At 42.5% G+C, this 27,961-nt stretch overlaps 1 protein-coding gene across 8 annotated transcripts in view; it reads left to right on the plus strand.

The window, feature by feature from the left end:
• Positions 1-27,961, plus strand: part of CHD9 (chromodomain helicase DNA binding protein 9) — a 3,201,601-nt gene that overhangs the window by 257,288 nt on the left and 2,916,352 nt on the right. For 6 of the 8 annotated variants that reach the window (XM_069639531.1, XM_069639523.1, XM_069639522.1 and 3 more), the window contains one exon: positions 1,808-2,145. In XM_069639531.1, coding sequence (XP_069495632.1) covers positions 1,808-2,145 — 338 coding nt within the window. Of the gene's footprint in view, positions 1-498; positions 783-1,807; positions 2,146-27,961 lie in introns of those variants that run through there. The other 2 variants (XM_069639535.1, XM_069639537.1) reach the window with 1 other exon arrangement.

Here is a 27,961-nt window from a genome sequence, read left to right on the forward strand (position 1 = left end):
CGGAACGCACGTATTGATTGTATTTATAATACAATATAATTCCTGGTTGTTATAGACGCCATGGATATTGCCTTCGATGATTGTCCGTGATTTTATTCCTGTGGTGTTTTGCTTAAACACTACTACAAAGGCGTTTGCTATATCGTGTTTTTAGCAAAATTGTTAGTATTTTATCACCATATTAAAATGTGCATTGGTGACGTTAAACATTCTTCCATTAACGGTAACACGGTTTTCTAGATCCGCATTGGAAGTGGAAATTACGCGTCTGAGACGAGTTGAATAGAGGGGTGGTTGAAGAGTTAACTGCTAACATGGGAAGGAGCAGCCCAAAGCGGGTTAAATAGCAGTGTCTAATGGAATAATAACGGGTAGCACCATCTGCTGGCCTACATCCGCAGAACGAGTCTGTATTTCTTTAACGGCATCTGTAATATTCATGTTGATGTATTTTGATGCTTTGTGCATTCATTTTGCTTTGTTGAATCTGGCTATCTGCTTACAGCTGTTGTGGAAATTCTGCTCTTGAGGGAAGATTGCCTGCTCTTTTTCCATTTCCTTGAATCGGAGGAACTGTGGACTATACCTGTCAAAGGAGGGAATATGTTTATAAATCACGGTGTGTATTTGTGGAGGGCTGTGCGTATCTCGACTGCCAGGCGGTTTAGCAGCAATCATTTTTCAATGTTTTTATACTAAGCACTGCCTGATGTGCTGACAAGGCTGAGGGCAACGTCTGTCTGATGCCAAATATGTCTTCAGTGAAGAGGCCAAGAGGAAGGGTAAGTGAAATCATGAATGGGTGCGAGGAGGAGGGGTTCAGCTGGACTAAATGGCTAATGGGATTGAATAACCTTTATTATTACTGGCTGCTGCTGTACGAGTCGCATTGCATCGCCATCTTGAGCTTGTTGCTGTTTTTCCTGAGTCGTGGTTGTTTGTTATAGCCTGCAGGCCTTAAGGTGGCATTAGACTGACTGCACGATTGCAAACACTGCATCTCACTCTTACTGCTGCAGCACTGCTGTGAAACCTTGGCTGAGGGACATTTAGAAAATGTACCCAGGGAAGTTCACTGGATTTGGCATGAACATGTGCATTGATATTTCCGGTCGATATTCCTCAATGTGCTGCAGTCTGCAGTACGCTTGCGGGTGAGGAGATAACCCATTTGTGCAATATGCCTTTTAAGTTTGAAATGTCTGTTTATTAAATCATGCCATTTCTGTCAAGACTGCACCAATTTACCTTCGGTAGGATTTTTAACGGATTAGTTGTTTGGAATATTTATCTTTACTAGAAGCAAAGCTTGTAATATAGAAATGGTCATGAGATAGAAAACACACGGTACTGCAAGTGCGATAGGACGACGCCGACACAACGTGTGTATTGTGCAAGTTCACTGGCTCTATTAGAAAAAAAGCAATCGTTTTCTCTGCATTGGTTTCACATTTTCAAGGAGCAAAATTAGGTTAAGACAAGCTATGGTTTCACTGCTAGTGTACATTTACTTACCGGCCATGAGCTTTGAAATTCAAGCACCACTAAAAATCACGTTTGAAGCACCCGTGATAACGCCTGATTAAACCATGTTACAAGGGTTCAAAATCATGCTCATTAAATAACCGAATGGCTATTTTTCGTAGTAATGTTTGTGTTACAACTGCTTTAATGCTTCCAAGTGTGCATTATGGTGAACTCAATGATCGGGTCAAAGAAAACATGTTTAAATGTTTGCTCTGCTGGTTCATTTTTCTATGGATACATTTAAGAAATGTAGCCTTTATGTTTTTGGTTTCTTTTCCAGCCTCCTTCCATTAAGAAGACTGATGGTTCAGGGACATACTCCAAGTTGCAGAATACCCAGGTGAAGAACATATCCGAAAGGAGACAGAAAAAAAAGGTGGATACTGAGAGCAAGCAGGAGAAGGCTAACCGTATAATCTCAGAAGCAATCGCCAAGGCGAAGGAGCGCGGTGAGCGCAACATTCCACGGGTCATGAGCCCTGAAAACTTCCCTAGTGTTTCACTTGAGGGAAGGACGGAAAAGAGGTGTCGGAAGGTGAAATCCAAACCAAAGGACAAAGAAGGGAAAAAAAGCAAAGCTGGCCTGTCTTCAAAGTTAAAAGAGAAGACAAAACTCGGGTAAGTTCAGTTGTTGTACGCTATAGTCCGTTGAAAACTTGAACGTGTCCTGTGACAGTAGACTTAACACATACTACATTGGTTACTTTCTGCTTGACCCGACTTTGTTTTTGGAGATCAACGTTTTCAGTTTGGAGCTTGCTTTGTTTCATGTTGGACGTTGGTGTAACTAGGAGAGCATTCATTGCTTGTCAGGGCATTTTAAGTTGTGGCCCCACAATAAGTAACACAGTATTGTTGCGAGATTACACAAGCAACCGTTTTGCTTAGAGCACAATGCCAATTAGTTATCCCACATATGAAATTTCGAATCTTGTGCATGTGTCTATAATTATCCCATGGTACTAACGAGCTGGTTTGCCTTATTTGAACTCCTTTTGGTTATTTTGAACACCTACATCAGAAGCTGCCTGTTGTTGCCAACACAACCCCCCAAATGCAGTTTTATGGGACTAATCCCAAGAAAAGTCAATGTGTTTCACACGATTTGAAAAAAAGGTTTATTTCATTTAAAAGAGCTATAACCCAAAAATGTCAAATGCAAAAATAAATCTGGTTTACTTCATTTGTAACAAAATAGTTTGCAAAGTGTTTAACATCTCACTTCGTATACATGACTCCACCAAATAAAGCACAGTAAGGAATTTCCTTTACAATTTCATGTACATATGAGTAACAAAAATCTTCAAAGCATATGACATTTACTAAAATGAAATAGTTAAAGTACAAACAACCACCAAACAGTTACATATGAAGTGCTCAGTCGTAAAGGTGTTCATTGCTGGCACTTCAGAGAAACTGACACGTTTCGGAGTCCCAAGTCCATTTTCAAGGCTGTCAAACTGCTGGTTTTCTAAGTTCAATCAAAGAGGTCTTTGAAACCTAAAGGATATACTGATAATTACTAAGAAATTCAATTGAATCTCCAGTTCCTGAGCCATTAACATATATTACCAACCTCTCAGTGAGAAGTCTCATCTCATGGGTTTACACCTAAAAGGCAGAAGCAAAACGCCTAATCAACCCTTTTATGTTCCGAGTCCACTAGTCTTATCAGTTTGTGTAATATAAATAATATACACTCACCCACGGCTAAGTGTCAAGTTGCACACGTTTCAATAAGGAGCAGAAGATAGTCAGATAACAGCATCCAGTGGCATCTTAAATGAATGAAGAGCAGTATGAAGGATAGATCTATCCCCCTTAAGTAGTAAGAATCAATTGGCCATTCCCTCTTTACTCACCAAAACTGTGTGCAGCATTACGCGTGAAAAACGCAACGGAACGCGGGACAGCTGACTGGAGAACCGGTCAGGGTGCCCCACGCCAGCTTTATAAGTAAATAGTCAAACTCCAGCCCTTCTGAGAGAAGGAAAAGGGGGCACTCGCTCGGCGGCCATCTTAGACTAGTCAATGCGCACTAGTATGGGCCTTGAGAAGATAATCTAAGGACCATTCCTTAGATGGACATTGCATCCAAAATGTTAAGTTCTAAGGTGAATTACTCCCGGGACTTGCCTCACTTCCGGGCGGCCCGGAGGTGAGACAAATCCTGTGCCTTGTGCGCCCCGGGTGAAGAAATTGTGCCGGCGCGCAGATATTACACCCGCTGTCAGGCGGGTGGTGAAGATCAAAAAGGAAGCCCTGACAACTTGAGCAGGCCACCAGGGGCCTCCTGTGCATTACCGTCTCTGCCCGGGGCAAGATGGGGAGAGTGGGGGTAAATGGACATACTTTGGGAGCCCGGATGCATCACGTCTGGTGCGGCCGGAGCTCGGCGCGGGCTGCCAGGGACTGTGGAAGGCCCCGCCTGGGTAGGCAGTGCCTGTACGGGGCCCAACTTTAATGAACCTCCCTGCCTGAACGCTTTAGCACTGACACAGAGGAAATATTAACTCTCTCATGGCGATGAAGGCACTATGGCTTATAAGCCCTGGGAAGCCTTCAGGGCTGACAAAGACCCAACAACAAGTACCATCACTGCCACCGAAAAAGGCGCAAGGGGCATTTAGGGCTGCCAAAGCCCCAACACAAATACAACCACTGTCACAGAGGAAATGGTACATCCCCAAAGGAAGAATAAAAGGGTTTTTCTTAAAGTAAAGCTCGTAAGAGCAAGTGAGGGCTCCCAAATCCCTATGGAGCTGAACCAAGTGTCCTGCGACAGCCACTTGCGGCAGAGCAGGGAGTTGAGGTTAAACTTGGAAAGAACTACAGAGCCAGGGCTGCAACAAGAAGGTAATGTGCACTGTACGTTATGTTATGTGAGATGACTGACTAACTTAAATATCAGTCTTCATGTCAGTTTGTATCAAAGTAATGGCATTCTGCAGCTGTCAGTTGGGTGGGAAAATGTAATACAATATGTCTGCGATGGGCTCATGGAAGTGGCACATGGTTGCAAGAAGTCCAGGGTATGTGAAGTTGGGAACATGGTCAAAGTACATATGTTGAGGGGCTTTTTTACATGGTATCTTCTACCTTGTCTTTCATACAGCGAGTGGAATGGGAAACAGAAATGGGGCATTTTATGGGGAAGAAAAGATGAGAAGTGACAGATTTTTTTAATATAAAAGCCTGAAAGGTCACCAAAACTCTCCCTCTGGTGTACTGTGCCTTATTCACATACGGAACTCAAAATTGTGGCCCATCTCCTCAATTAATAACCTTTTATTTGCAGGTTGCTCAGCTCCCCACTAGAGCAGCTGGTCTGGTATGGTATGGTGGGGTGGTGTCGGGGAGCCTGTTCCAGGCCTGGAATATTTATAATACTGTGCTCAACTGGGCCAGGGAAAGAAAACGGGGCCTACACTCTCTTAAATGAAGTAAACCTTTTTTCAAATGATTTGACTGCATGTGAAACACATTGACTTTGCTAGGGATTAGTCCCATAAGAGTGCAGTTGGGGGGTACCTCTTAGCAACAGGCACTTTCTGATGTTTGCATTTTTTGAGGTCCCATGTGGTCGGACGGCCCAACCCAGTTGTACCAGAAAAGAACAGAATGGTATTAAATTACTCTTAGTAATAACTATACCTCAGTTCTACAAATTAAATTACACTTAGTTGCGCACCTCATCACTCTATAGATAATTATTTTCAACGCTGTCAGGAACTTAGATTTTCAGTTTTTCCTTTTGAGGGTGCCAAAGTGCCTACTATGAGCTGAAACTATTTAATTGGAGTACACAACCTCACTACCTGTGAGGGTTAACACATGGCCTGTGGCTTTTTGTTTATGTTCCTATCCATTGACTACCCATGCTATTCTAATCCCTGTGGCCATTCCCATCTCCTGCCTGCCCCTCTCTACCCAAAACACATCCTCCTGGGATCTCTTTGAGCTTGCTCTGCCAAGCATTAACATCAAACTTTGGCATGCCAGTGTTATTTCGGAGCAGTCTACTGAGCGGTAATGGCTTAATTGCAGTTTGTACTACTGGTATAATACAAATAACAGTTTCGGCTTCTGTATATGTATTACAAGGGCATTTGCAGGTACTGCTATCACGTGCCCAGGTAGTTGCATCATTTACAGCTGTTTCCATCTTATGTCCAGGTAGCACCATTATGGCAGTGCCTGGAAAATGCATATCCAATTCCTACACAAAAGCCCAAACTGTTGGCTTTGCCAATGCTTGCCACAAACGGTTTTTACTTTCACTGATCATTGATTGTGTGGGACTAACAAGTGCACTTCTCATTTGGCATAATTAGGACATCATTTGTTTTTGTCACCAAGCCCTGGATTAGATTTTTATAAATGTGCTAGTACAAAAGTAGCGAGTGGGCAGATAATAAAAGGTTACTACTGTCTGTGCAAGGTTGGTTGACGATTGTTTCGAAAAAGGTTCACAAGGGACACCTCCCAATAACACCATGAGATCTACATTGGTAATGAAACACTGGATAAGCATTCACAAACCTTATACTGTTTTCTCCTTGTGCAATAAAATTGAGGACTCGTAAAGGATGTTTGTGTCTTGAACGACTCTCAATTTCGAATCAAAACAGTATTAGAAAACGGCTGCTTTCAAAATCATCTAAATTGGTGTTTTATGGGCTTCTTGATTGGCTAAGAAAGCAGCACATTCTATCTTTCAGATGTTTTGCTCCATCGAAGACGAGACTGAACATTTTTGGTCACAATATGCCTAACTTTTACTTCTCGAGTTTGCATTCAGGCAGATGTGCAGTGCAGCCTGTCCACAGTATGCATGCCACACTGACAAACAGTCTGTCATAATAGACTTTATACATATTGTATCTCTGATATACCTTCCAGCACGATCAGTAAGCATCCTGTGTTTTGTTCACATTCTATCTTGACAACGTTGCAGCCTATCCATGATGCATTCCCCTTGACAAAACATGACAGTCCATGATGTAATAACGTGCATGATATACATTTAGCTATGTTGAAATAGTTTAACATGTTAAACATGTAAACTAGTGAATATTTGTATTAGCAATGTATTACTGTACTTTGCACAGTGTTCTGGAAAGTCGGATTGTAAAAATGGCAAATGCAATGCATTGCGTGTATCAAGAGTGTGCATGTTTACTTTAAAACAGCACACATATTTAATGGTCAACTGTGTCGATGGCCTTCTGATGTTTTATTTGTAAGTTGTCTTCATGTCAGTATTGTATATTAACAATAAACATTTCAGTGGTAGTTGAAAATGTACATTCATCTTCCTGTCTAGCCCCTTGCAATCAGTTGTCGATTCTCTATGGACATTTTCTTTGCATATTGTCAGCCCTCCAGATAAGGTGCGTACGAGGTCTTTTTACGCATGAAAATCTTGTAAATACGACAGCATTATTATTTTCCTGTGTACCTTTACACACAAGTTTAGAGCAGATGGCAGTGCAAAGGTCAGGTTACTTGTAAGAAACCAGAAGGCTACTTTTTATTTTTATCTGGATGGATGTAATTACAAGCCAGGGATAAAGGCCTCTGAAACAGTATGTGTTTCTCTGAAGCTAGAGAAATAATGAAAGGTGCATTCTGCCACAATGCAGAAAGCTGCCGCATCGTAATGATTTCTATACAGCGTTTGCTGGATGTCACAATATTTTACTCTCTTGCAAAGGAGAAATGTCATTTTTACTCTCTTAAAATCCCATTAACTCTCAAAGTTTAAAAATGGGGAGAAAAATACTCCCACCTCAAAATCTTATCTGGAGCACTGCCAATTGTGCAGTGCCAGGTGTGTGTCCTTGAGAGTGTGCCATTGCTCGGGCTATGTGTGGGTTTCTCCTGTTGCTTGTATTTTTGCAGCACTTCTGTGCGTAATTGTATATTGCAGATGATCAGTAATCTACTCTTACTGGAATAAAACCTCATTATTTCTCTGAAATACTCCCTGAAGTTTTTTTACATCCATGCTGCAAAACTGGTCCGTTTAATATTATAGCACTGTGGTGTAATGATATGGGCATTTTTTTCCACAGTCACTGCGGTTGGTATGAGTATATATTCTGTTATACACATCCTTCTGTTTGTTGCACTACAATGGTATTGTTTCTTCGTCCTATTTTCGTGAAACCAATAAAGCTGTAAAAAGGATAAACCACATGATCAATTAATGTATTCATATAGCTTTGACGTGCGGGCTAGAATGGAGGAGTGCCTTGCAGGGGAAATTGGTATCCTATTGCAATATTCCACTTTGCACTGGTGGGGTAGGACCTTTTTGTAGCTCTGTGATGAAGGAAAGCCAACGCAGTGTGTGTCCAATATTGCTTAAGAGAGACACAATATAAGTTGACTGTGAAGGGGGGAAAGGAAGAGTATTAAAAGTTAAGGTAGAGGAAGGATCAGATCTAAAGGCTACAAGGAAATGAGATAGAGGTTGTTATATTAAAAAAGAAGTTATCTGTTATAGGGAATACATTCCATTCCATATTCGCTGACATGCAAGTAGTTTAAGTAAACACGAGATACTCTGCACACCTCACAAAATGCAGACCGTGAAAGTGCATGGTATAAAGTGTTTGAGAAAAGTGTACTGCCGCCCCACTTCTTAGGAAATATATGGGATTATTCAACTATACAATGCGGTGCCTGGAACAAAATGTTTGTGCGTTTTTTAAATGCAGCGAACAGGTTTAACTGCTGCTGAGCACAGAAAATCATTGTGAGTGCATTGTGTGTGGGAAGTAGGGTAAGCCACTATTGAAAATCTACCAGAATTGGGGCCAAATTAGCAAATTTCTAAATGGATTTGAAAGTTGTATGCAGGAACTACACAAACAATGTAATCCTACAATAAGTATTGTTTTTGAGTGACCTAATTTTGAAATGGAAGTGTCGAAGAGCATACACAAACTTGGCATCCTCTGTCTAGGCAGCTACACCGAATTATGCCAGTCATAAAGAATAAGGGACCAATTTATTGTAAAGATAAAAGAATCAAAGATAAGTCTTGGTTGAAATTGCTTGATCAGACTGGTGAAATGAATGGAACACATACTTGAATGTGCTTACGCGTTAGAAGAAAAGGAAATAAATAACCAAAAAGTATGGCCACAGCAGGTGCAGTTAGTGAAAAGAATTCTCTGCAGAGGCCGCACAAAATTGATCTTCGGTTTAGATTGAATCGTAATGGTGAAGTAATAGAAAATCCAGCAATATTCGAAATGAAACATTTGATAAAAAATGGCGCTGCAGGATGTGGAAATCTTCCCTAAAGTTTTCACTTGGAAGATTGTGTTTGGTCTGTGTTTCAGTTCAATGGAAGGAGCTGGAGCTGTAACTGTGTGACACAAACTGAGGAACATACCACTCGCACAATGTGGGGATGTGACAATGAGTTAAACAACTTGTGAAAGATGATATACTTGGAAAAAGTAGAGTGAATGTCTTCAATTGTAGTGGTTAAGCAACAGGCAAACTCTAAATCAGACTATGCATTCACTGGAATGCCATTGTGGCCAAATTCTATTTTCACTACAATTATGCGATGTTTGCATCATTGGGAAAAGAGACCATTGTCACCACATTGGATTTAACTTATGTTTATTACCAAATTGAGCTCCATCAAATGTACAGAACACAAACTGCTTTGATGACACCAGATTGTAAATATGAATTTGTGTCTGTGGGCTAACCTCTGCACAGCCATTTTCAATACATTATAAAAAGCAAACTTTTGGATTGAGTTTTGTTTTTCCAAATCTATGTCTTAGTTTATGGCAGGTATATGGCGTAACAAGATTTGAGACTGGGTTAAGTACTACACACATTTTAAGAGGTTTGAAACTGAAAAGGAGTAAGCCTATTATAGACGATACCATAACATTATTGGGCCATTGCAAGTGAAAAGGTAGTTAAAGTCAAGCCTACTATTGTAGATGCTGTAAAGAATACCCAGAACCAAAGAATAAGGAACAATTTATTACATTCATAGGAATGGATGCATATTACTCACGTTTATTTAGAACTTTATAGCCATACACAGAACATCAGTAATGTAGTAAACAAACAAGGTATGTTTTGTATGGTCTGACAAATGTGCAAAATATTTGATCAAAGAAGAAATGAAACAGGCTCCTCTTTTGCTGAAGTATGATCCAAATAAAGAATGTTTCTGAAATACAGATGACTCTTTTACATAAATATAAGTAGTGTTAGCACAAAGAAAGTTCAAGGTACGCAACTGATTAGTTTGCACAACCAAGGATTTCAGAGAAGCGGAGTTAAGCTATTCTTCGGTTGGGAAAGAAGCTCTTGTATCATCAGCTATAAAAAAGGTAAATGTTTTGTTTTGATACTTACTATTTATTGTGACGACAGTGTAAACCCATGAGAGAGGTCCTGGTGCACATGGGGTTGGAAAAGGTGTCTATTATAAAGAAAAGATGGGCATCACGTTTGCCAGCACTCTGTTATGACATCACATATGAACGTAGCTAGTTAAATGAATTAGCAAACTGCCTGTCGCAACTGTTAGGGTAACGTTAATGAGGTTTTAAAAGGGACAGCATATAATTTGTGTGTATGACAAGAGAAAAACTGTTAACGGAAGAAGAGTGGAATAATGCTGAAAATCCTTAAAGTGATGCTTCAGCAAGTGAGCGTACACAGTAGATGGATGGCCGAATAAGCAATTGCAGAATGACCAGGAAAAGACTGTTGATTCCAAGGGAGTAGTTAAGTATACAAGACCTGAATAATGAGGTGTTGCGCTGTTGTTTCATAACATGCTCTGCTGCTGTTTGCATGTCTCTTGTCGTTACTGTACTTGAAAAAGGGGAGGGCTGGGCTTGGTTAGTGAGGACAAAACGCAAGCTAGTGTTGCTGTGCCGTTTGGGAATATCCATACAGGGCTGTTTGTATTTAATTTGGGTCGAGAAAACTTGGTGTTTCAGCATCCATAGGAGAGCCTTGTGTGTCCACAGTGCGAGGATCCATCTGGTTGGGACTGTGATATACCAGTTGGCTAGAGAGCTGCAGAGCTCTTGTTTATTAGGAGAGAGGTCTTCAATTGCTGTGTGCGTCGCTAAATTGTTATATTTATTGTGTCTTGGGAATTAGAATTTGAGGGTGTTAATTTTGGTAAGAGTTAGTGGAGACCCCAATGGGTATTTGGAGCATCCATCCAGTGTAGCCTTTTCCGCCTCCTGGCAGTCTTGCATCTCAGTTAGGGTCATTGTGAGGTGGAGTTCTGAAGGACCCCAGAGCGGACTTTTATCCTATGCAGCCGAAAGTGTACAGCACCCTGTGTTAAATCACAGAGGAGTAAAATGGTGGTGGGGGGGCTTGAAAACCTCCATGAGCATACAACAGTGGGCACCAAGTCACAGTGCAGAACGGAAGTAGTGGATAATACCATGAAGTAGCCATCAGTGGGCAGATCATTGTGTGGAGCAAGATAAACAGTGGCAGATATCCAGGACTAAACAACAGTGGGACCATCATGAGGGATATCACAGTGGGGAGTACTCTGAGCTTTGTGACATGAGATTATAAATGCATAAAGATGTGGAGACTATATGACTGTGTGGGAAATTTCACGCCAACCAGCGGCACTGCTACATGGTGGGATTATCTTGGTACTAACTCAGGATTCCAGGGCTAAATACAGTGGGGTACCACCTACATGTAACTTGTGCAGAGGGACTCAACTCCCCCACCAGTTATGACTTACTGTAGTCGGGCCTATATCTGGCATCTGATATGGTGCTGCTATAATACTAGCACCTTAACATGCCGTCCAAAATGGCGAAGTGCAATGTGTGGTCCAATGGTGGCCCTTTATCATATTAACTGTGTTTGAGCTGTGTGCAGGCCTTCATGCTGGTGCCAAGGCCAGGAGTTTAAGGACGAGTCTGAGAGCGATCAATTCTTTGCAAGCTATGAGTGGTTCACCTGCCTAAAGTGCATGGTTTGAGCCATACGATTGTTAAACCTTGTTGGCAGAAATCCATTTGGTTCAGTGCCCATGCCTGGGGTTTGCTTTAAATGGCAGAATATTGATTTGTTATGGCTTATTGAAAAGTCGGGTCATTAATGTTTTCCAGCAGGTAAGGTGATCCTGAATTGAGCAAATCCCACTGGGGAGTGATTTGTAGAGGTTTGCTGTGATATTGCAAAAGAGTTTTTGTTCCGCTTTGGGACATACTACCGAATTGTTCATAATGCATTGTTGCTGGATTTTCAAGGTCGCCTCTGGTGCTATGGGATGATTTTCCCATGAATGCTTTGTGGTTTACATCTTGGAAGGGCACGATTGGTAATGCAGACCCCCCCTTTAAATGCATTATTTTCTTGCCCTGCAGTCACTGGAAAATTCTTAGTGGTCGTGTGGTATGGTCTCCATTGTCCACCCTCAGTAGCAGTCTTGTGGCTGTGTTCTGGTTTGTTGTAGTGTTGGTAGATCGTCTACAATGCCAAGATATAGACTGTTTTCATAATAGTTTCTTAATAAAATCAGTAATATGACCGCAAGGTGAGAAAGGGCATTATCCACCAGATTGAGCATATTTTTTTTTAAAGTCTGGAGCCCAGCGTTTTTTTTTCCTTCTGTTCTAGGGTAATTTCAGTCCATCAGAATCCCTAAATTCTTGAACGGTTACTTGTCTTAGGGTAACTGTTCATATCTGTATGCCACAGGATTGTTTTGCAAGGTGTGACATTAGGAAGGGAAATCTTGATTTCCATCCTGTTGGATTTGAGTTTCATGTTGTTTTCGCCATCCGCGATTTCGCTTGTGTGAGGCATCTTGTGAGGAAAACATCTGTCTCTTTATTGGTTGTGAATTTGAAGATAAATTGGGTGTCGTCTACATAGTTGTTGCATGCGAGTCCTTATTTATAGCGCAGCCCCGTGAGTGGGACCGGGTATGTTAAGCAGCATTGATTAGCTTTATCATTGCGGTACTCTACAGGTATGCTCCGTGAGTTTTATTTGTAGAAGGATATTAGTTTTTTTTTTTTTTCTGTCCAAAAGGAATGAGGTCATCCATTGTTGGCTATTTCTGCTTCCTGGTGCTTTGATTAGCGACGAGTGGTTCACTACTTGGAATGCTGAGAAGTTGTACAAGTGCATGAGCACTAAGGGGAGGTTGGCTTTCACCTTGGTCTTTAGGTCATTTTATTTGGATAGAAGCGCTGACTCTTTTGCACTGATGTGCTCTGAATCCTTCTTGGTCATGGTTTCTGAGAGTGAAGGTAGTAGTGAGGGTAGTAGGTAGAGTGAAAGGGAGTGGGTGTTGGGAGAGAGTAAGGATAGTAGAGAGGTGTGGCAGTGGGGTGCGAGGCGAAGGCTACAATAGAGATAAGGGGGGCATGAGAATAGTGAGAGTGAGTGTCTTAGGTAGGTTGAGACGGAGGGAGGGAGATTAGTAGAGGAGGGTGAGCACGGCACCATAGCCCTGGGAGAGGGAGCCTGGCACTCTATTGTTAAATGACTCCAATCAAGCAGTCCCACTAAGTTAGTGCCTTGTCTGGGATTGCTCAAGGGAAGCTCTTATTTATATATTTTTATGTCCAGTTCGTGTACTCTGGATAACAACCCTTATATAACACCCCTCTCTTAGAATCCCCCTGACCCCACTGAGCCAAGAAGTAAGTTTGTTTTGCAAATTTAAAAGGTTTATTTGAGAATTAAACAATATATATATATCGCACTTTTATAATTAATAATTGATATCACACTTATCACACTTAGACATATGATAGTGAGTGATCAACAATGGATGAGATACTAGCACACTGGGTAATTACTTAGGAGTATTATAGAGGATAAGGTAGCTGAGAATGCTTTATATGGTACAAGGAAATGCAAGGTGGAAAAGAAGCAACACAGGAATAAACTTGATATGATTTCAGCAAAACATAATATAATCACTTTTCCCCTTTTGGCAATTCTCCCCCCCTCTATGCAATGTAAGGAGGTGGAAGTGACACACAGTCTACAGGAATACAATCACAGTACAATCCCAATTCAGTTCCCCCCTAGCAAGCTTAGATCAACAGGGGTGATTTTAAACACAGGCAAAGTACTTTAAAGGTGGTATGCAAAGAAGGGAAAAATATGCTAAAAATTATTTTAATTCCCTCTAGAGGTTCAGGGTGAGTGATAGCTACTTTAAATTAGTTCAGGATCACTTTAGCAATGCTCTATGAATGATTGTCAGGTTGCAAACGAATTTCAGCAAAGGAAAGCAAGGACAAATATTTTTACACGTGGCTGAAATGAAGCAAAATGTCAAATCGCTGCAATTTAGTCCCGTGCGTCGAGCGCAATTACGGAGGAAGTATAAGGAGTAGCAAGTCGGTTTAGAGCTTGGTGGAAAGCTTAGAATCTCAGCCTCAAAATAAAAGTTAAATCTCGCTTTTATCACAAACGGTTCAAGAGATGAGGACGATTTTGTGGAGGTAGATTTTCAGAAATGAAATTTTAAAGTTTCAGAATGACATGACAGTTTTGCAGCTTGCAGCGTTGAATCAAAAGACGGGACACGATTTCTATGATGCAGTTCTCAGTAGGTTAAAATAGTTTGAATTTGATTGTTTTAAACTAAGAGATTGGTTTTTTACAGTTCTGGCTGGGTACTCGCACAGGGTTCTAGGCCAGAATCAAACAGCTCAGCCCGGCTGTTTTACTCTGATGTGCCCCTTGGATGTCTGGGGTAAATCAGTTTGCAAAAGATTTTGAGGCCTGCTGACAAATTCTGAAGTCTGAATTCAAAGTTCTGGTCTCTGTCTGGATTTGAAGTCTAAGTGCTGGATCTGGTGTCTTCTAGCAAAACGCTCCGCAAGAAATCAGCTTGAAGTGGGAAGTGAATGTCCCTTCCTGTCCTGCACAGTCTCCTTTTATGTGTTTAGAAAGTGGGAGGGTTGGCTCAGCTTCTATGCCCAACCCTCTCAACTTATCATTGGCCAGTTCCTCCTCTCTCCCTTGATTGGGGGAACTGGGTTGTGAGTTAGAGTGATGAGGTAGGTTTATGGTCAGAGGATCCTCCCCTTGTCAAATTGCACACAAATCTATTTCTGATCCAAATACATATTTATCTATGTACCATTTTTCTAATATTATATGTCCAGTTAACATATTTTCTGTAGCACAAATCATCCGATCCCTGTCTTTGTAAGATGTCGTGTCCACTTATGATAGAATTCTCCCCTTTTCATCCAGATAACGATCTCTAAACCTTTCCAGATTTTACACAAATGTGCACCAGGGATATGGGTTTCAGATGATAAAGTATCAGATTTTTAACATGCATACATTTGGAGTAACACCCTTTATTTCTGCTGTTATCCCCAAGAACATACCCCAGAGTCCTAACACCTCTTAAAATGTTATAATATATAATTTTTACAGGTCAATACTATGAATTATCCATCTTTTTAAAATTATGCTCTTTCCCCAAAGCGGTGTGGTTTTCCAAAGCACATGGTGGAATTTCTGGTTTATCCACTTCCCCCAAGCTCAGCTTGCTCACATGCAGTGCCCCTCCCCGTTTCCTTCCAAGAGGAAGTCCCCAGGTGCTCCTCCCCTGATTCAATCAGGGAGGTGTCATCTCCTTTTGGTGGGGGCAGCAGAATGCAGCCAGGCCTCGGAAGAGTGGCTGAGCAAGTTTCACTCCTTTCGGGGGTAGTTGCCGGGCAGAATTCACTCTCTTCGAGCCAGGCTTCAGCTAATTGTCACTTTAGTTCCCAGTTTTCTACATTCAAACCCAACTTGCAATTTTTACACATGCAGCTAGAACGCTGATTCTAAGTTCAAACTATGGCATTTAACAGTTGCAAACGATGTGCCACTCAACAGTAGGTCACTCATTTATTTTAAACATTTAGATTTTAGTGTCTTTCAGTCCAATTTCACTTCAGCTGCTGACATCCACAGCTTAGCCAGTTTTGTTATAAACATTGTTTTGGGCTCTTTCTCTTTCCAGATTTTGTATGCACACAAGTCTACCTTCTGCCAAATGTCTGCTGGTGTTCATTGAGATTTTTGAATATCTTGCAATGTTTAAAATAGGCATTTTTAGCTTGCATTTCAGAGAAACAAAGGTGATTTCAAAGCGCCTTTTTTTTTTAGCCACCGGTACTGCTGTTTTTCCTTTGGCACACATTTCTCTCATGGCACTCCTGGCCTATCACACTCGCGCTGGTGGGTGGCAGGTCAGGCGACCATTTTGGTGTGCGCAAAACTGCGCGGTTCTCCTGGTTCTGGGATAGAATGATGGGCGGCGACAGCTCATCCCCACATCTACCCAGTCTAATAATTCAACATGGGTCAAAACCCTTGACACTATCCCTTTGGACATTTATTTTTGATTTTGATCTTTTTTCATGTATTAATATGTTTGCGCTGTTCTTTTTGTAAAAGGTTTTTTTAAACCAAATACAATAATAAAAAAAATAATCCCTGGGAAAAGGAGCATGGCACAATATCCCTGAAGTGGTTAATGAGGAAGGGTGAGAGGAGGGTAACTTGGAGGAGATAGTGAGAGTGCAGAACATTGGAGGGACGGAAGGTGAGAATGAGAGGTGGGAGCAGGAGGGAATATTGGAGTGGTGTAGTAGAGGGAGGAGAGTGGAGTAGTAATAGCAGGGAAAGACCAAATGAGAGAAATAACAGCCTGGGGCACTTGTTATTGGCACAATCCTGACAACTTCATTAGATGTTTGGGAAAAGGATAGGTTTACCACTTAGAAGAACCCTGGAGGGAACCAAATAGATAATGCGTTGGGCCTTATTCTATCACCTGAATGCAAGGATTTCTGATTGCTAGCTGACCACACTGGGAATTCGAGGCACCTGGGCTAAGGTGGTGAAAGCCTGCATGAGTCTAGAGAAAAACGCTCATTAACTACTCCCCCACCCCCTTCTTCGGCCTATCATAATATTGAACAAAATCTGCATCTTGTCACATTAACAGTTGATCAATCTAAGAGGGGTGTATGCTACATTTGTATAGGTGTAAACTGTGGCTACACCTAAAAAAAAAAAAACTTGTCACATGTAATTTAATGTAGAATGAGCAACTTAATGTGCTCCAAAGCCCCGTTTTTTAGAATAAATTTTGTAATATGTGTATGCGCTTGTTTGATTCAATGCCTTGGCTGCAATAATCAAACACCCCGTCCCCCCCTTCCCCCAGTCTGCTTGCAGGCATGCTTTAGCTCGAGAGAGCTTGTGTTCGTTTACTGCCAACAGAGCAGTGAATTCTATGTTACAACTTTCATAAGACTGGCACATGCAGTTCTGGCTGAACTGCTCCCATTGGTGGTAGTACCTTACTGATTTGCATATGGTTGGAACCCTTTTGCAATGGTGCAGACAGGCTAAAAAACAGTGTTGTGGAAGGTTGCCCAGTGGCAAAACCATGGTGGGGGCAGATGGAGCGGCCACCCACCCTGCCCCCCTTGGTATCCTCCTGGCGCCCTATTATCTGCCCTGCCACCCGTCCTCTTTGTCCCCCCCCCCCTCCGGCACCAAAAGCTGCCTCCACCACGGAGGTTGCCAGAGCAATGCCAGTCGTTCAGATTTATTCAAAACAGTCCATCCATCACTTTTTTGGTTATAGTGCATTTATTAATGTTCATGCTTGTGCATTGAAGAATTAAAATGTATTTACCTGGTTCAGTTGAAACAGTCTGAGCATTCTTATGGAGCAAGTTTGAGATTTTTAAAGCTATGGGATGCGTCCGCTGGCGCTTGTGCAGTCTTAAGAAGTAACATTCCTTTTTAACCCTATCTGAAAATAAATCAAAACACAGCATATACAGTCAATTCATTAGGTCATCAGAATGTACAAAAACCCATGTTAGCAATCTGCGACCCTATGCCGTATGTATTTCTATAGGTGTCATTCCTGTCAACTATAGCTTGCAACAAAAGTATTTCGTAGGCTTCACAGCAGATTTCTAGAGATCTTTTATTCTTGTCTAGAGCTCCTTTCACCTGGTGAAATCGTCCACTTTACATTTCAGTATACATTTTTTATTAATGGAGATGTTTATCCATAGTTCCCATTGTTTCCAAGGTGTGGTGTAATTCGTCACCTGACCGCTAAATCTTGTCAGCTTATCACGTTCAACAAAGATTTATATCTCCTCTGAGCTTTCTGTCCCATCTGCGCTCTGTCGTGGTCAGAAACAAGACGGTATTCTCACTCTTACGACCACTGGATCCTCTTCTCAGGTGGCCATGGAAAGGCCATTGCTCTTGGATCCAGACCCTGGTGGTGGAGAAGCGATGGGAGTAACACCTGGGTGGAGGGTCCTTGGGGGCTGGGAGCAAGTACCCTTAGGAGAGACAGGGTATCCCCCTTATCCTGATGAGACTCAACCAAAACCCTCCCCGACCTTTATAGGTTATTGTAAAACTGTCCCCCCCCCCACCCTCCTTTCCACATATGAGACCTGACAGTACTAGGACGAAGAAGAGGCAACTAGGAGTACTAAAGACTACACCCTTTCACCCCTTTTGTACTGAGATGAAGAAGAAGCAACTAAGAGTAATGGAGACCATACCCTTTCACCACTTTAGTACTGGGATGAGGAAGATGCCTGCAGGGAGGTCGAGGGCCAGGCATGTCCCTTTAACTATGACCAGGTAAGTCTCATTAGAAATCCACTCCTGTAGCCGGTTAAGGGGCTGCAGGTGTATAAAAAGAGACCAGTGTAGCAGAGCAGTGAACAAGGAGGAGGCCTGCAGGGAGGAAACCAGCAGGGGACCGTGCTCCCGAGGAGGCAACTGTGGTGGGACCAAACTAGGAGACAGGACGCCGGCCAACTTTCCAGAAGACCTGCACAGCCCGCAGCCAGGAGGCTGTGTACGTTTTTGTAATCTGGGACCCTCCGTGATCTTTGTTCAGCAGCTGGAGCTGTGAGAGAGCACCAAGAAGGAGGGACGCTGTTTGCATCCAGAAAGCAGCATTCCGGGAGCCGGCATACAGAGAAAGACACGCGGTCTGCAAGTGGAGCACGACAAGAGGAGACGCCACAAGCCGGAGAGTGTCGGGGGGGAAGACGCGTGACCGCCGGGGCACTCCTACAATGGTTTTGAATACCGAACTAAATGGAACTTAAAAAAATTATGCAACGCAATGCTTATTGAGTCCCGAACTAAATGGAACTTTAATACTAAACAAAACTAAAGCATATTGAATACTGCACTAAAAAAAACTTTATAATTAAGCCGCATGAATGCTCATCGTACACTGAATTGAAAGAAACTCTGAAATTAAGCATTCTAAGTGTTGAATGGAATAAACACAAGCAAAAAAGTAAAAAACAAGTTACAAAAGGGGGCACAAGGGTGACAGAGAGGCATAAGAAGGTAGGTGTGAGTAAAACACCCTGAACTGAACTTTTGAATGAATGAATATAGCTTTATTTCGGCATGAAAACCATAAAAGCAGAATTGCATGAAATCACTCAATACAATATACAATTACTACATGCAAAATTACAACATGTTACATGCAAATGTGGGGCAGGGGAAAATGATTCCTATGATCTAGTAGATCTTGTGTCTGGGATTCCAGGTGACCCCTATATTTGATAACCAATAGGTTTACTAAAACTGTATAAAAGCATAAAGTAACAATTTGATATATAAATAGTTTAAAATGTGTTCATCAGGACTGTCCTAAAATGTGAACACTAAAATCCTAAACCTTATGATGATAATAAATATAAAAAGTTATTTTGGAAGGTTATCTGGCAGATTGCCCACTGCTATACAACACAGGCTTCCTTAAAAGCCATGCTCTGTGAACATACTTGGCAATATGGTGCAACATGTTAGGGTCATCAAATCTTCTACAAAAATCCAGAACCTTTATCCCCCTTCCTTGCGATCTACGTAGTGGCAGTAAATACTTGTCCATAAGGTCACAATACATGGGACAAAAAAAAAATGAAGAACAGATTCCTCAGGGCACCACACCACTGGCAGTCAGAGCTGCATCCATTATTCCAACTTCCATCATCAGTTCAACGATGGAGGATCATGCAGAAGCGTAAAAACAGAACAAAAACACATATTTTTTACCATCATTGTACATGGCTATTGATTAATGATTAATGCAGTACAAAGTTGTGCGATGCACCTCACTTGAACCCAGCAATTAAGTGAATACATGTCAAAACTGTTTGTGTGCTCCTAAGTACTCAGTGTGTTGGCCGTATTGCCCCTAAATGGTGGTTATTGGATATATAAGTTGTCTGTTAATAAAAGATAGGTACTGAAACATTATGTTGATAGTGTGCTATTATTTGAGTTACCCCCACTCCTTAAAAAACAGGCTTCAGATTCAATAGAAAATCCTCCGGCCTGCCTACTAGAACTGCCAACACTAACTGTCTGACCGTACCAAGATTCAAACTGACTAAAGTTGGGAGTAGTAGTTTCCCAGTAAAAGCTGCACAGCTATGGAACTCCCTCCCACCCTCCTTGAGAGCGGACCAATCCTATTTGAACTTTAGACAGAATCTCATCAACTGGCTCAAAGAAAATGACCACTAATGTATCACACTCTATTTGCCCCCGTATCACATGCACTGTATATAGATCTCAGATCGCCCAATTTACCCTGTATCTCATCTTAAATTATGTAATATTGTATTTTCCTTCTGTATGTATTTACCTTTGCCTACATATGTTGGCCCATCCTTGTATATTACTGTGTAACCTTAAACTGAAAGTTTTTCTTGTATCTTCTGCACACTGATACCCTTGGGTCTGGCGTGCATTACATAAAAATAAACAAACACACGTATGATGTCATTTGTGAAGAAAAACAAGTGGCCCATGCTTATGCTGTCATACGTTTTGAAACTGCAATTTTGAACTAGTAATGCTTGTTATGTTAGGCTGTCTGCATATGTATTTTGGCTCCAGATTAGGAGTGTTACATTACAGATCTAATGTATTTAAATCCATGAGTGCTAGATTTTCGATCTAGAAATTCATATGTATGAAACCACGTACAGTGGCCTATGTATTATAAATCTGTAAAGTAGGCCTGTTCTTGGCCTTCAAAACCAGTTGCTTGAAGAAATATTCACATGATATTGAAGAACCCTGTTTTCTGCCTTAAATGTACATATGAATATTAATATGAATATTAGATTATTAATTTAATTTATTTTTTCTTCAGTGTTTATACTTAATGTAAAGAATACAGAACAGATTGCCCCTGATGAAAAGTGAAAATTGATACTCGAAACGCGTTGGGCCAGATTATACTTTGAATGTTCTTTGTTAAAAAATCTGAATAAATTACTGTTTTTCTGATAAACAGATGAATTGTCAAGTATTGAGACACTTCAGAATATTTTGCAGTCATAGCAAAGCACAGAAACTTACTAAACTTAAGAACCAAACCCTGTAAAAAACAATAAAGTTACTATTTGTACCCTTAAAAACTTCTATACGGACCAAGGCCCTTGTTGATAGTGTGCAGGGGACGCGTGTTTCCTTAATCAGGAAACCATTTGTTCAATGGAAAAAGTTTGTACACATAAAAATGTTTATTTTTTCCGTGGGCTAGGCCTCAAGGTTTGTAAAAGTCTGCAGAGCTGCAGTGTGTCTTTGCATAGGAGGAAAGCATGAGCTACAGTGTATTCTTGCAGAGCTAGCAAAATGTATAACAGCATGCACTGACAAAACTGCTGACAATGAAGAAAAAAGTATTTGGAGCACCCCGATTATGGAAAGGTCAGATTGGGATGAAGCCATGATCCATATCCAGTGACCCTACCACAGAAAGCCAGGCCTATATAAACCCCTGCCTCAAACAACTTTGGCAGGAAGGAATGGAAGGGGGACAGGAGAAGACTGTTCAGGCAGCAGAGTGCTTTGCTGCCATCCTCTTTTTGTAAGATTAAACTTGTTATCCTTACAAGATCGCTTTTTTCCTTATTTCCCTAGACAGGTGTATTTATTCTGGTGTGAGCGTAATTAGGGACACCCTTACAAGTGGTGATTATCCTGACGTGATCCCAGTTCCCCCCGTACTTTGCAAAAAGGTTCCAGGCAACTTCTCCTGGAAAAAAAGAGCCACGCCCACTTACAGCAACCGGTTCCCCAAATAAAAAAACATGTGTTTCCTGAGCGGTTTTAGAAGAAGCCATTTTAAAAGAAATCTTCTCTGTTCACTGAAGCGGGGCGTGGCTCCAGAGAGGACAGGCCAGTATTGGACCCCGTAACGGAGGGAAACTCTGGTGAACACGCACATGTAAGTAGATTCTTCTAAGAGATAACAAGAAGGGGACGTGTTTATAACAATATGTGAGGTGAATGGATGAAGTACGAGGTCAATGACATAGATTGAATTCGATCTTTGGTGATGTGTTATGGTATAAATCGGATAGGATTTCAGGTGCTGTATTAAGTTATAGATTGGATAGGAGGTGGGTTATGTATTGAAATTGTCATGTATTTGTTTTTCTACTTTTTATAATGGAGGAAGGGAGCCTCAGCGTATAAAGACTGTGAGGTAAGGGATCCTCAGCCATAATACGTTGAGAAGGTAGTGCCATGCGGAATTCTTTTATGATGATAAAAGCAATGGGATCCTCAGTATGTAAAAAAAGCTGAGAAGATGGTACTACGAGGATATAAGGAAAAAATAAGTAGTGGCTCGGTATAAGGAATGGGCCTGGATTTTAGTCAATTTTGTATATTTTCTCCTGCTGTCTTTTGTGGGAAGGAAGGAAGGTGGGGGGGGGTGGTGTGGTGTGTGTGTGTGTGTTTGTGTGTGTGGAAAAGTGGGTTCATCTGTATTTTTGTGTAAGAAGCAGTAAGGTGCACAGCATAGCAGTATGGTCAAAGTGAAGCGTTAGGGATGCCCGCAACATTATGGGGGAAGAAACCCCAATAAGACACATGCATAGGACTCTGCCACTGTACTGTGACAGTATAGAAAAATATCAGACAATGGGTGTTGGAAACACAGGAAGGAGGGATGTCCTGCTCCTGGCCAGAGCAGGGCTCCCATAACAGAAGCACGGTAAAATAATTGCCTTATTTGTAGCAGCAAAATATAATGGAAAGAAGTTATAAAAAAAGAAGAGATTTTAGATCTGTCGATTATTCAAGTATATGGAAGATCGGGAAGATAAATAAGAGATCCAATGTAAGGGGATATATCCGGAACGCCTAAACCTGCAGTAGGACATACAAATCCAGTCTATAAGTCTCCAGTGGTAGAGAAATTGTCGACAACAGGATTATCAGGATCAGCAACTGGGGGGGGGGGGTGAACTATAGAGCTTTCGCACCTCCATATAACCCATCCACAAGCGCTGACATGGCCGTAGCATCACTGTACACTGGGGGTTCACAAGCAGATATAAACAACGAGTTAAGAGTGTTGTGGGAAAGATTGTTCAGGTTACACGAAGCTGGAGAAGTACCACCAGAAATAAGGGTACCTGTCAAGATACACAATAAAAAAGGGGAAGAGAGGTCGACCCTCTCCCCCGAACCACAGAAGCCGAATGAAGTCGACCCTCCCACCGTGGTTGGCACAGGTACCTGGTAGAGCAAACGGGACACCACGTGGCAGCCAGTGGGGGGAAGAGGGTTAGGAAGAGGTTGTGGACAGGGTGGGGACTGTAAGGGAAACTGGAAAGAGGGTGAAGGGAACCCTAGTGTGGATAGGACAGGGGACGTAACAGGGAAAGAACCCTACACTGCTTAATCCCCAGTAATCTCCTTAACAGGTCTTGCCCGTGACTCTGATGTACACTCTATGCACACCTCGAGACCTCTATAGCACATCTTGATACATGTACCATAATCGCACGTTGACATAAACATTACACAAAGCAAGCAGTATGGCACATACAATTGGGGGAGCTCCCCTTATGAATGACATAACACATGGCCCACTTGGGCTAGCAAGTAGCAACACTGATAACAGTTAACATGAAAGAACATATACACAGGGAGACATCCTTTTTCTGTACATTCCCCCCCTGCTGGCCACAGTCTTTTGATAAAGTAAACTCTTCCTGTTAGCATTTAACCACCAAATACCTGATGAGAGGGTACTTATGCCTAACTGCCCTCAGAAGTGCCTTTCATACCATTGAATATTGCCTAAATGTGTCCGTATGCAATACTGAATTATGCTTGTGCACCCCAGAACCTCAGTGGAGACCCACGGAGTATAATGCAGCCTTCTCTGCACCCAGACCCGCCATACCAAATGTTCGTGAGCGTGAAAGAAATGCTGTAACGTGTTACACATGTGCATGCCTTTTGAAAGTATACATTGGCACTTATCTTAAGTCTGGGAGGCTCGGAAGCCCTCCCGGATGCTGTATGAGTAGGCACGTCGCAACTGCAGCCTTGTCCCCTGTTGGATTCAGCATTTGCTTCCGTCCACTGCTGCCTGCGCTGCTTCCATGCGTTCCAGCCGACAAAAAGCTCAGCGCAAATCCAAAATAAGCCACACCTGCCGTGCGCTGTGTGGCCTTAATAAACCGGTACTCATCAAATTCAGCTGGCCACATGCGCGCACGGCTGAGGACTACCAATTCTCCCAGGGGCTACTGGGAAATGTAGTTTGTGCCTATCTATTCAGTTTCTGGTGCCACTTTCGTCCCTGCCAACCCCTAATCCTGACAGTACCCGTACAGAAAATAGGGGATTGGAAGTCAGGAGATTTTTTGGTTAGATTCAACCCTGGGCCAATAAGAAATGTTTGTGTCGAAAAAGATGATGCAGTGAGGGTATGGACGGTCCTGGGACAAGAAGTCGAACCAGCAAGGGAAAATGAATGGGAAGATCAAGGTGGCAGAAATAATGAAGAGGCAGGGCAAGAAAGAGATTGAGGAGAGGAGGCGGCGAGAAACCCATCCCCGCCACAATAGGCAAAGGGTAGGGATAGACTGAGAAATATACCTGATTTAACGGTGGTAGTACCAGATCAGAAAAATACTAAAAAAGGGGTTGAAAAAAAAATAGACTTGCAGATGCCTCTTATACGTTAAGGAGTAAGGATAACGCAGTATGTGCCATGGCCTCAAATGGACAAAAATAATTTGATTAAAGCTCTCCCCGAGCTTACAGCCGGAGCCAGCAAATGGATCTATGAATTTGAGAAACAAACAGCAGGCATAGCCTTAGGACTAGGAGACCTTAAGAGTTTACTTGTTGCCATAGTTGGAGACCAAGCTGGGCCATATGGGTAAGGGCTGGGTACCCTGGGATAATTCTTGAAAATAACGAACATGATGGAGCAGCCTTTATTGAAGTAAGGGCAAGGGTATGGGATGCCCTATGAAAGATGTACCCAGATACCCCCGACTTACAGTCTTTATTGCAGTGCACAATGGGTGATGATGAGGACCCAGTTAGGTTTATTCTTAAGTTACAGGAAATGTGGAGAGTTGAGACAGGAGGCCAATCGGACCACTCTGTACCATTTTTCTAATTTATCGTAAAGCGGGGATTACCAAAAGAGGTCCAGAAGGTACCAGATAAAATTGTGGCAGTTGAAGCCAAAGGGTGGGCGGAGGGGGTTACAAAGTATAATAGTCCACCATTGTAAGAGAATCAAGGAGCGGGATGAGGAGACTAACCAGAAGCGCCAAACAAACGAAGCAAAACTAGTGGAAAAGAAACTAAATAAGGTTGTCGTACAAGCACCCGTGATGGCACCGGCTCGGGGAAAGGACAGGAGATACTCAATAGATTGTGAATGCCACAATTGCGGTTCTATGGGACGAAGGAGGACAGGGACAATGGGGTGGGGTAGGGGCAGTACCCCAACCCACAGTGGCAGTATGAAGGAGCACCAAGGGGAAGAGGGGGGGTTTCGAGGAGCAAGAGCAGGATGCTTTGGGGGTTAGGGCCCCGGGGAGGAGGATTGGGAACATCAGTGCTGGTATTGCTGGAGATGGGGGCATTTCACAAAGGAATACAGGAACAGGCCTAGGATAGGATTTAATTATGCACCATCACCTCGAGAGCAGGGATTCCAAGGGCCTCAAGGAATGGGACACCCGCTATTTGGGCAAGTAGGTCAAATCAGTTCCCTTATCGGACCGACAGGCAAGGGCATCGTGGGCAACAACCGTGAACACAGTTAACAGGATGGCCAGGGGAACGGGCGCCCTTTACAATGGCGGGGCAGCCCTTTTTCATTCCATGGGACAAATACATATTCTGATTAGGACAGCCGACAGAGCACTCGCGTGCCCAATCCTTTTGACAACTGCACTCCCTGAAGAGGAGCCATTGGTGGAGGCGGAAATAGGAAACAAGCAATTTATGTTTATGGTAGATTCAGGTGCAACTAAATCATGCATTATGGAGGCGAACTTTACATTATCAGGTAAAACTCTTGACACGCAGGGATTCTCTGAGGCTATTTCTACAGTTCCATACTCTGAGGAGCTGGATATTAAAGTGGGAGGGAAGGTAGTACGTACAAGCCCCCTTGTTAAATTCAGAGAGTTCCCCTGTTAACTTGTTGGGTAGGGATGTGCTCAGTAAGCTAAATGCAACTATGTAATTTACAGATCAAGGGGTAGTCTGTTCCACTCCAGTGATGTGTGTAGCTCGAGCAATGGTAATAATCAATGCAATGGCAAGGGAGTCAGTAGTCCCTGGAGTTCCTGTGGTCCCAGACATATTTGTCTATGGCATCAAGGTACTAGCAAAAGCAGTTCCTCAAATTGCGACAAAATGTTGGCGAGTGCCCACAGATTTTATTTTCTGACCCATGGTGCCACCCGAGGTGGTGGCGGGGCCAGTATTGTCATTAGATTTGCAAGGACTAGTAGTGTCAGACAAACGAGTAGTCCTGATTGGAACAGATCAGGACGGGTGCAAGTGGTGCACAATACTATGTGTAATCCCAACAGTACAATTGAAGGAAATGACTGATGAGGAGCTATTTGAGGACTCTGAGCAAAATGGGGGAGATCATTTTGGAAAGCTGCATCCCCTGTAATATCATGGTGCAGTATAGGCAGGTACATTGCCCCCTGATGGCAGTGGTGACCCCGTCTTTATTTTTTGAGGAGGACATGCGATATGTACCAGCACACTTATGTACTGTTAATCCACATCATGTTGGGTTACTGAGAGATGTGACCCCAGTACGGATTACATTGAAGTCGGGAGCAGTACTCCCGAGGATGCAGCAGTTCCCGTTGTCAAGGGATTCAGAGGAAGGGATAAAGGGCAATATTCATGCTCTTTTAGAGCAAGGGATGGTTGTGCAATCCATGTCCCTGTGTAATACGGCCATATACCCAGTCAAGAAAGCAACAGGGTGTAGTTGGGAGGAGGCTCGAGGTTCTACATCCTCTTAATGACGTGGTGCAGAAGGAGTTTCTTGTAGTTCCAAATCCTGCGAAGATCCTATGTAGCATTCCCAAGACAGCAGTGTACTTCACAGTGGTAGATCTGAAGAATGCGTTCTTCTCAATCCCACTCCTCCCTGATTCATGTTATCTCACTGCATTTACGCATGGTCAGTGGCGCTTTGAGCACACACTATTGCCTAAAGGGCACTTTGAAAATCCGAGTATTTTCAGTAGAGTGCTGCATGCAGACTTGGGAAATATTCATGTGCCTAGCACGGTCCTCTAGTATGTGGATGATCTGCTGGTATGTAGTGAAAATGAACAGCAGTAGAGGAAGGATTCTATTGCATTGTTGCAATTGCTGGCTCACAAAGGGTACAAGGCAGATAAAAAGAAGCTACAATAGTGCCAACAGGAGGTACTTTATTTGGGACAACCTATCTCTGCAAACGGGAAAGAATTACTACCAGATAAGGCAGCAGCAGTACACGTCACCCCTAGGCTCAATACTGTCAAGTAAATGCAGCTGTTTTTGGGCTTATGTAATTATTGTAGAGCATGGATCCTAGACTACGCAGGCTACATAAGGCTGCTGTTACTAAGTCTCAGAGAAGGACAGAAAACAAAAAACGCTAAATTGGAATGGACTGCAGAAATTAATAGACAATTTGAGGATTTGAAAGAAGCTATTTGCACAGCACCTCTTTTAGCAACTCCGGATTATACACAGGAGTTTTATTTATTACCCACTCTGATGAACGGCTCATGACTACAGTATTGACTCAAAAGAGTACAATGGGCCACAAGCCATTTGCTTATTATAGTGGGACGCTCGACTGTCATGCAGGGACAGTTCGCGTGCAGCGGCTGCATTTGCAATAGAGAAAAGTTCCACGATTGTCATTGGGTGCTCTGTTACCTTGTTTGTGGAACATTCACTATTCGCCATTTTGGAAATGTCTAAATCGGCCTTGACGACTCAGAGATCCTCTGCATATGCGATTATAATATCCAAA

This window comes from Ambystoma mexicanum, chromosome 1q (assembly GCF_040938575.1).
Source record: "Ambystoma mexicanum isolate Mex_15411 chromosome 1q, UKY_AmexF1_1, whole genome shotgun sequence".
Lineage (NCBI taxonomy): Eukaryota > Metazoa > Chordata > Amphibia > Caudata > Ambystomatidae > Ambystoma > Ambystoma mexicanum.